The sequence below is a fragment of the Mizuhopecten yessoensis genome, unplaced genomic scaffold (genome assembly GCF_002113885.1).
Source record: "Mizuhopecten yessoensis strain PY_sf001 unplaced genomic scaffold, ASM211388v2 scaffold7087, whole genome shotgun sequence".
NCBI classification, from domain to species: Eukaryota; Metazoa; Mollusca; class Bivalvia; order Pectinida; family Pectinidae; genus Mizuhopecten; species Mizuhopecten yessoensis.
The window spans coordinates 392177-403027 of NW_018406874.1; the positions used below are offsets into that span (position 1 = coordinate 392177).

General features: G+C 33.8%; 1 protein-coding gene across 1 annotated transcript in view; it reads right to left on the reverse strand.

The window, feature by feature from the left end:
* Window positions 1-2389: 2389 nt before the first annotated feature.
* Window positions 2390-10851, reverse strand: part of LOC110453093 (dynein intermediate chain 2, ciliary-like) — a 28056-nt gene continuing 19594 nt past the window's right edge. Inside the window, exons 15-25 of the mRNA XM_021501929.1 lie at window positions 10385-10402; window positions 9368-9452; window positions 9057-9218; window positions 8493-8734; window positions 8125-8214; window positions 7813-7900; window positions 7403-7679; window positions 6972-7071; window positions 6534-6667; window positions 6329-6380; window positions 2390-3291 (exon numbers count right to left, since the gene is read on the reverse strand). Coding sequence (XP_021357604.1) covers window positions 3157-3291; window positions 6329-6380; window positions 6534-6667; window positions 6972-7071; window positions 7403-7679; window positions 7813-7900; window positions 8125-8214; window positions 8493-8734; window positions 9057-9218; window positions 9368-9452; window positions 10385-10402 — 1383 coding nt within the window. The 3' untranslated portion in view covers window positions 2390-3156. The remainder of the gene's footprint in view (window positions 3292-6328; window positions 6381-6533; window positions 6668-6971; window positions 7072-7402; window positions 7680-7812; window positions 7901-8124; window positions 8215-8492; window positions 8735-9056; window positions 9219-9367; window positions 9453-10384; window positions 10403-10851) is intronic.

Sequence of the window (10851 nt, forward strand, 5' to 3'; positions counted from 1 at the left end):
TCGGTATATTTTAAAGAATTTGAGCAACACTATTTTGTTTACAGCAAATGTATTTCTGGTGTTGTTTTACTACAGCTAGATAGCTATATATAGGTCGATGTTACCGGTCATAAAAGTCTATTTATTTTATTTTTTAACTTATTTTACTAATGACGATTTCGAAATTTTAAAAGTATAAAATGACACTGATGCATTTCTGTTTCCTATTCCACTTGTTTGAATATCCATTTGACTTTTTCAAACAATTTTGCAATTTTTTCTTCAGAAAGTTTTCTTGTGAACAATGTGCCATTGTCCAATCGTTCCGTATCTTGATAAGTAACATTCCTGCTTCCCAAACATTTCAAGTTTATATGTAGCATTTTATTTATTTTTTAAGAGCTTGCATCGAAAATCATGATTTCTCCGATAGCCTGATGTCGATTTCTTTCGGACAACTTACAACACAAGGTTTCGAGAGATGCAGTTTGATGAAGACTAAGCAGGTTTTATGGTGGTTATTTCCATGTTCTTGGGCAGTATTTTACTTCCATGTGTGGTATGAAGGTCGATGTTGATTAATCTCATTAGTGTTTCTTATTGTTTCTTCATAACAGCATGCAGAACCCTTCATAAACTATCACAGGAGACGTAAATACAAATGGTGATTGGAGGGTACGCAAAGATAGTATTCTTAAAAGAAAATGTTCGAACATTAAGTCGATTTATTTCAATCTCCATCAAACCTTTTCTCGGTTCAGTAACTTCAAAAGTGTTAAAACGAGGCTGTAGGATTTATCAGAACAAATGCATAAACGACACATCTATCCAACAGATTTTTGTTCTATCAGTTTATTCCGGTCAATTCACAGACGTTTTACTGAAGTTATTTAGCAAATATGTCGGAAGTTCACACTGGACCAAATACTACTTATTGTGGGCATGGAGTCGATCCAGAGCCTAACAAGCGCTGTTTTGGCTTTGTTCCCTGCATAGAAAACAGCTGATTTGTTTTTCATGTTCAATAAAATCCAGGGTCTACGAATACAGTTTTCAGCCGATTTTGACAATGTCAGGGTAAAAGGCATTCTTTTGTTAATAGGTCATGAATAATACAATTTGAAGTATTTTTTCAAACGCATGAAGTATTTATTTAAAAACCAGATCACCAATATTACAATAAGGGCATGTCATCGCAATACGATTTGAATATATATGTGGGGATAAACTATTCTCCAGTGATCATTGGTGTTGCATAATGTTTATGACGGTTTATGAGAAAACTGGGCGATACTACAACGGTATTATCAGGTGTTAGTGTGACCCGTAGGGTCTATTAAAGTTTTGATCTATTGTGTTATACAACAGAATCGCCGCCTTTTATATTATTAAATACATCTTCTTTTATGGCAGGAGTTCACGCCCACTTTTGAACGTGTGAACTATCAAGAGTATGTCTCGAAATCGCAGAGTTCCCTGCAGTATAAAACAAATAAAGTGTGGCACTAACAGAAATCATCTGTGCAAAATATTGGCGTAGAATTTGTTATACTTTACTAACGAAAGACAATGCATATTGCCATTGATGCTGGATCCCCTCTTTCCATGAGGCATCTAAACATCAAAGACGAGGGAGGAATTCAATTTTGATACAGAGAATGACGCTGCAAGCCGCTCTCCGAAGTTAAACTTCTGTGGTTTTTTTATCAGGACTCCGTTAATACCATTATTCCGTTTTAATTTCTGCTTCTGATCTGTTGACTTCATCTATCCCCAGTCCCCGTACTCGGAGCTCAAAATGGCACAATCACCTTGACTCCCTCTACATACTATTCTTTCTTCCGTCCTCCACCCAATTAGAAATTATTTTAACTTACTGATATAGATATATAAAAACGAAAGTTTGCTGCATCCGTCGAGAACAAAGCATCATATTAATTTACATTACATATTAAAAGACTATCAAAAATATATCACATCACATTTTTCTTTCACTTTTTAAATACGATATAAATTGGGTTTTTTCTTACAATAAGTTTTAACAAAATTCTATAATATTTTTGTAATATAAAGCATTCTTTAACTGCGATTGATATATATAATAAACGCCCACCTCCCCGACAACATCTCATGCGTGTAACATACATAATTTAAGCCTCCATGATTTTGTCGGCTTTCACAATTACAACATCCGTCTGTTCAAGGTTCAGTCGATGACTGTGAAACGGCTATCGATGCGGGATGTATATATCCGGTTAAACCTTCCAAATGTCAATAACGGAATATTAGGTGTCATATTTAGTTTTATTATCCTTGCACCTTTTTTTAGATCTCCATGCGATTTTTCCCATTTTTCATATGTTGCCATAAATTCATCTATATAGCAGAGAATAATATACTAAAAAACACATTTTTCCATGGAAATCTAGATTTATTCATATATAAATAATGTGTACAATGTAAATTGGTAAATCATAATCATGACATTTGTAATTCAATAAACCAAGTAAAAAGTGAAATTCTCAAGAAATATTACATTTCATATTCATGTATAAACAGTCACAAAATTCCTTTCATACAATATCATACACTCCCAGTCAAAAATGAAACACATACAAATATTGTCATAATAACATTTACAGTAAATGCAAGCACAAAAAGTACTTGCAAGTTAGCATTATACATACAGTTAATTTCATCGTCTTGCAGCAGATATGTTTCATCATATAAAACAACAGGATATGAAATCAGTAATCAGGAAAAGAATAAAATGTCGCATGCAAAACGTAACACAATGTTATTCTGTTACAATTTTGAAAAACAACTGTATCTTTATTTGGCTTTGTAAAAACATCTCAGGTTTTCTTGTCTTCAGCAAATCAAATAACTTTTACATTTTTCAACGCAATCTTCCATAAATTAAATACAAAGCACTTAACAATGTAAATTGTGTCCGTTGAGTAAGAATATAACTCTCTTGATCCATCCCAACCATCCCTATCACTTTGTCTTATGTGACATTTCCGATAGTTGACACTTGTTGTCAAATGTGTTTAATTTTAACACCAACCTATCGTCCAAGGTTGTTACTGTCTATTTTATTATATTCCAAAAGTTATTTTTTTCCCCATTTTAGGTTTTGTAGTAAACTTCTAATGTTCACGTTTCCTTGTTGATCTATTTCTTCTCAGTGGCTGCTGGTGGCTTAGACCCCTCTGTAGGTTCGCGCACCATGTTCAGCAGTTTGTCCAGCTTGGCGATCTCCAGTTGTTCCCTCTGGGCAGGGTCCATAGCAGGCTGGCCCTTCTTCTCCTACAAATCACGGAAAATTACAGTCAGAAATGTTACGATTCCACACATGTCTTTTCAGTAAACAGTTGTGTTATATAACTCATCATACTACAGCATGAATGACAGTGTTACTACAGATAACAACTAGTGTGCCTGTTCACCTTTAAAATAAAGTGATTAGTAAAGAGTTAAGAGCGATTATAATAAGTTATAACAGACACAAATCTACTTTTACAAATTACTTCATGATGCACATTTTGATACACGAACGAAAAGATATATGTTAGGCATTACATATTCACGAAAATTACAATGTATATATGATAGGTGTTACATATTCGCAAGACAAAATTAGAGGTTAAAATACATTTAACAAGTTTAAGAATATTGATAAAGAAAACATCCAGGTGTATGTCCTCTCTGCCATATGTTAATTCACAAATGATCGTTTGGTTAAATAATGCTTACAAATTAATCATATAATGAAAATAATCAATTCTTTACACTTATAATATATATATTTCATAGGTCCAAATATGGTATCCATAAAAACTAGTAGCATTACAGCTGACCATCATGTGAATTTATATGGAGACAGTTGTACGTTATTCCCACAAAACATAAAATGTGTGTGCGGAGATAATGTGGCAATGAATATAATAAAAAAACTCATCAACCAACACACACGATTTATGTATGTAGATCTCACACAAGCACATACATCAGTATCAAATAGATACTCAGGTGATGAGATCCATTCCCATTCACCAAAAGCTTTTGTTAAAGTTGGACTTTTGTAGCAATTAAAGTTTCCATCATCATATCAGTACTACGTAACCTTATACCTGAACATATCTACTACCACATGATATCTACACTAATACAAGAGAATGGATTTTTCAGAGTATATCAACTTATTTAATATTTGATATTTATTTATTCTTTAAAGTATGAAAACAAAAACGGTTCTTAAGTCATTATTCAACGTATATTGATTCATTCTTCAGTAAAGATAGTATTCTTCAATGTATGATCAAAAACGTTTTGTTATAAAGTTTCAAAAATAACTTATTTTCAAACTTTGAATTTACAATAATTTGAGTATGGAAATGCATGTGTTTGGCAGCAGCTGTTCTTTGTGATAGGCAGTTGTTCTTTGTGATAGTAGCCAAGTTAATTTTTCTGTATGATTGTACATAAATGTTGAAAACCATTATCAAATCGGTGTTTAAATTCAAAATGATCAAAATCAAACCAGACGAAATTAAATTGGTAAATTATTAGTTTTAAATTAAAGTAAACCTTGATGAAATCTTAAAATCAATTTGATTATTTTCAATGTTGACATCCAGTCTTACAATGTTATGTCTTACTTGTATCCAAAAATGTGAATGCGGTAATAAGATGAGACACAACGACGAATGTTCGATATAGGTGAAATTATTTATAGCCCTAGATCTGTTAAATCTCTCACATCAATGTGCTGTAATAAAGTTTGATAAAGCTGTGCATTATATGTGATAGTGTCAATCATACGGATGTGCAGTACATTGTATCAAATCGAAAATGTTTTCAAAATAGGATTGAAATTTCAATAAATTTGAAATGTGTTGTGTAAAAATTTGAATGCAAGATTGAGACATATACGATAAAGATATGCCAATATTGGAATGGTCCAGTGGCACTGTGCTGGAGAAAAGAAAGCTCTGGTAATCATGAAATACCAGTCACAACTCACACACAGAGATACTAGTAATAAAACTCTTAATGCGTTTTCATTTAACTCTGGATCCTCTAAATAGAAATGCTTGAAAAATAACACAACAGAAAGTCAATGTTTAGAACAATGCACCAGTGTTACATAACACACCAGTGTTTCATAACATAGGTGTTTAGAAAACAATTGTATTTATGATTTCAATTCTAAATCTAAAAAATATATATAATAAGGGGAAATAATAGCAGAAATTAGTGTATTGACCTATGGCAGAATCAGTTATTCATTGAATTTTTGTTTACTAGTGCATGAAACATGTATATTATACAGACCATTCAAGAAATACATACATAAATTAAATTCATACTCTGATTAGGGCTTTTCCTGACACAAACATAGGGGATGGAGCAGGGAGACCTTGTTGTATCACTGTATATCACTCAATATATACCCCCCCCCCCCCCCCCCCTCACTTCATTCTCTAGCAGTAATTCAGACCCCTAAGCACTTTATGTGGTTTAGAGTGTCTCACTCTACATGAGATCTGGAATAGCCCTTAGCATCTTCGATAGCCAAGGGTTACGATCCTGGACGATCAAGGAAGACAGGATCATACAGGATCGTAACCTTTGCCTAGCAAAGATGAGCCCTTAGATAATCAGTGATATAATAAACAAACATATATATATATATAATAAAAAGTGATTAAATGTCCATGTGAAGGAAGTAAATATAGAAAAAATAAAATTAATGTTTTTTAGTCGGTCGTTAATTTTATTTTTTCTATATATATATATGTATACTCTAGCTAACACAATGTGTTTACCATCAACAGCAGTGAGACAATGACCCACGGACATGATAACATTGAGGTGTACACATTGACAATGTAGTAAGTACCTACTACCAAACTACTTCCTGTGAGATCACTGTCTCATCACACACAACAAATAAACCATGTCACAAGCACGCACTCACAGTGCTGACATACATACATTTACTAATAAACATACATTTACTAATAAACGTTTAACAAGTATGAAGGAGAGATGTATGGGCCCCTATTCAGGGACTGAGATTAGTACAACAAGAATAATGGTTATACACATGATACAGTTTAGTTAATTACGTGTTTATTATTACAACCACTGCAAAGAAAAAAATATCTTTTATAAATCGTTCTGTACATTTTTTTTATTTTATGTATGTGACCAAAGTTTAGATTTTTCAGATTATTGATTCATTAATTATCAATGAATGAATTTAAACAGTTAAAATTACATTCAATTTTCAATATTTCAATAAGAAATACAGAAATGAGAAAACAACATTGAAACTTACCTTTGGCATCTTCTTGAGATTTGGTGACAATTTCAAACTTGTAACATTACCCCTGAAATTTAAAAAAAAATGTAATGGTTTAATTTCTTGTAATTTCTGAGAGTTGTAATTTCTGAGAGTTGTAATTTGATTAAACGTCATCTTGAATACTTTAATTTCAGCTTTATTTTCGTTGAAGCGGAACCAAGTAACTAATGACACTTACCTATCATCTCCGACAATGATAATGGGATAGACTGGGTTGAACTCTATATGAGTAAGCTTGGTCTTCTTTTTCACTGCTACCATCTGCTCACACAGGGGCTCGTACTTGTTAATGTTTAGATCATATACAAACACCTGAGGGGAAAAGAGAAGCTTGTTATAATGTTTTATAAGATAAGACCTGAATCAATATTGATATAAGATCACATAACAAAAATCAAACTCTTAGAAATGTTTTTGTTCTTAAATTTTCTGAATGAAATCATTTAAGTGGAATCTGACAAAGAGACCATCCCATTGAGCTATCACCTCTAGAAAAAGACCCCCATTTTCTCATGCTATCAAAGCACTTTTGAGCCTTTCTATGCACCTTAATACTGGATTCTCTTTGTGATACAATTTATTTACCAAAGGTAAGGAGCAGGACCTAGAAGCCTACCTTTCCATCAGCTGTCACAGCAGCAAACACTGTAGAGGAGTAGGGAGCCCAGGCCACATCACCCACCGAGTTGTTGAGGTCAAACGTAAACAAGGCTTTCCTGTGATAAACAACAATAACTCACCCATTAATTAATTTTCTGTTGATCATTTATCACTCACAACAACCAAATCAACCGAAAAGATCCCTCGATAAGACGTGAGTGTATCTACATACTTAACACCTGTCTTACATCCTGATTAGAAGACTCCTGTCAACCAAGAGCATATGACATACAACATAAGATGCCTGGTAAACATGGAAACTGCCACATGACACCTGCATACAGATAACCCCTGTCTACAGGACAATTAACTGTCTAAAGAGAACCCTTGTCTGCATGACAACGGTCTACATGAAAACTGTCTACAGAAACACCTACAATACCGTACCTGTTAGAGACATTCTGGGTGTTTTCTGGGTTAGTGTCTACAGTTGTCTTCTGGCTAACTTCCCAGATCTTGACAGTCCAGTCGGCACTACAGGTGATGTAGATGTCCGGGTGCCATGGGTTCCAGCGCACCTGATACACGGCCATGTTATGGGCGAGGTTGGTGTCCAGGAACTGGCTACTGTAGGCCTTGGAGCAGGTGTGGATTTTACCTTCCTCCGTACCCACCAGGAACATGTAGTCATTCCTTTTGTGGAAGTCGAATGCTGTACCACAGCCTGAAATCATACCTCATACATGTTTAACTCTTATTCAGATTAAGATAACAGAACAATAATCTTGATAAGTAAACTGTTTACAACATTGCTGAGAAAAACTGTACTAGAGAAGTCCATTAACAAGTGTACTTACCAACAGTGCTGACCTTGGTACCATCAGGCCCTTCCGCTGGTGCCTCAGGTAACGTCAACTGGATCACGTCCTGATAGATCAGCTCATTCTAGAACCCAAATTATTTAGCACATGTAATACAGATACAATGAATGTATATGAAATAAGCTGACTGTGTATATCAGTCAAAATCACTGTGTATAGCTCAACTGTATTTTATGGAAATTGTGATAAAAAAAGCAATAAAAATAAATGGTATCAAATGCTTGATTCCAGAAAAGAGCAATTTTATACAAGTTACAGTTACAGCAGAAAAGCACTAGAATCCGGTACCTTGATGATGGTCCACTGTACAATTCTGCCATCAGAGGATATAGAGTAGAAGTTGTGGTTGTTCTCCAAGTCATCCTTTTGCCAGCGAACCTGTAATATACAATCATAACATCAATCAAACTTCGCAAACAAGTGGTTTGAGAAATAAAAAACTAAATTCAGATTAAAATGCATTTTTTATTCATTTTTACTAATGGCAAGATAAGGCTCTTTTATGCAACTTCAAATCCATGGCTTGTGCTTTTCTTTTACATAACTTTTCTTCCCATGGTCTATTATCAGACGTTATAAGGCTTTTAGCAAATAAAACAATAAAGATTAGTACTCTGAGGCTCCTTGCTACCACCATTCTGGTACCCAACACCTACCTGCCAGACAGGGTCTGTGTGCTTGCCATTCTTTGCTGTACACCTGTGCACTGGTTCCTTGCACTCGATGTTGAATACACCCACACTTCCATCATAGTAACCCACCACCACCAGGTATGGGTGATCTGGGTGTACATCTAAACACATCAGCCCACTGTCTGTCTCGTAGATAAATTCGGGGTAGGAAGGGTTCTTCAGAGAGTAAAACAAAATCATGCCGTTTCCTTGTTTCATAAAGTCGTCTGAAAAAACAGAGATAAACAATCTTCATAACTACTTAGCACTTTGGAATATTTTTATAAGAAAAGAACCATGGGTAAAGCTCATCAAGTAAACAAAGATCTCAAGATTAGAGGGATAATTTGGCCAAGCTTTTGTTACCAGTTATCAGGTTTTATCTGAATACTTCATCTGTAAGCTACACATTCTATACATTTAAATTATAACCTCAGGTCAGGCTTAAGACATTAAGCTCATTTGCTATGTTGTATCAAATATTAGTCTTTTAAGAAGAATACAATCCTCTTACTCTCCCTTGGCAGTGGTCATACGACATCAACTTACAAGAGCCAAAAGATACGGCATAAAGGTCCTTGTATTTTGGATTCCAACAGAGGGATGTAACAGCCAATTTCTTGGCCTTTTCAAAGGTGAAACGCCAAAGAGGCAACAATGTGCCCTCATTTTCACGATACTCATCAGACGGGTCATCCCAGTACTTAAAATCTGTTAAAAACAAGTAAGATTTGTTGAAGATACACACAAAAAGTTGGAATTTACGTCTTTATATTAAGTAGTTAAAAAATGTCCATAAACATATAGAATTACAGTATAAAGCAAGAAATGTTTGATTTGGGGTCATCAAGCTATCTCACCTTGTGCAATATCATCGTATGTGTTTTGGTTGACCATTCGCTCTACAATCTGTGATGCATTGGCAATCCTGGTCACATCATCACTCTGAAAACCACACAGGAAGACATACTCAGACAGGTAAACAAATAACATCTAATTCCTACATTCTTCACAACGTGCCTATTGATCTTAATAATAAAAACATCAAGTTTTATCAGTGTAAATAATCACAAATACATAGCAACGACAAAAACATATATTTTCCACCTGCAAATGAATGTGTATTCAATCAATTACAGTGGCTTCATACAAATGATAGCTTTAAATGAGTAAATGAATTAGTCAATGTTGAAATGATGATATACAGTTGAAATTGAATAAAATTGATAAGTTTACCAATTTCTTATACTCAGACTCTTCAATACTTTCAAAATTGAAAACGATGACGATGTGCTTATATAAGCACCAGATAAAAATGAGATATCTAAGCTGAAGGTATGTTCAGGTTTTTAGCTAGTTTATTTTGCAAGGAATGATACATAATCACTTCACCCTACTCTATTTCATCCTTCACAAGCCTTGGTCGTACATTAAGAAAAGATACATAGAAACAGATGTGCTTTTAAGAATATTGAGGTGTGCAACTATTTTTACGTACAGCAAAACTCGGGACAAAAGTTTCATTTAATCAAGAACAGAGAAATACACAGATTTATTTTTGCATAGTTAAAGAAGTGTTTCTAATATTATCTACTACAGATGAAGAAAAATCCTAAATTTAGTTGTTCTTCTTTTTCAAATTTGTGGAAGAGTCTTGATCGAACAGAAGTGCAGGTAAAGATTAAATATAATTGTGTGGTCTGAGTTCTGAGACAGAATGGGCAATGTTAGTATGTCTGGCTCTAACTAATAGAAGGTTGTCAAAAATATCACTGAAATTGTTAAAACAGAATAGGATACTTCAGTAATATCTTAATACTCATAATAAAATAATTTGGGTGATATCTAAGCTCAGAAAAAGTGTGAAATATACATACCATATTGTAGAATTTAGACTAAAACATTTAAAGTATCTGAGGTCATTATTTCCAATCTACTATTATTTGTACATATACCTGGTACTTTTTTTTGTAATGAAATGACCAAAGGTTTTTTTAACATAAAATTATGAAAAAATATATATATTTTTCAATTATTAATACAGAAACAATGTGGAAAAGGACAAGGACATAAGTAAATTATTGGAATATCTTCAATCTCTCTAATCACCATGAATGGACAAGGACAAGGACATAAGTAAATTATTGGTATATCTTCAATCTCTCCAATCACCATGAATGGACAAGGACAAGGACATAAGTAAATTATTGGTATATCTTCAATCTCTCCAATCACCATGAATGGACAAGGACAAGGACATAAGTAAATTATTGGTATATCTTCAATCTCTCCAATCACCATGAATGGACAAGGACAAGGACATAAGTAAATTATTGGTATATCT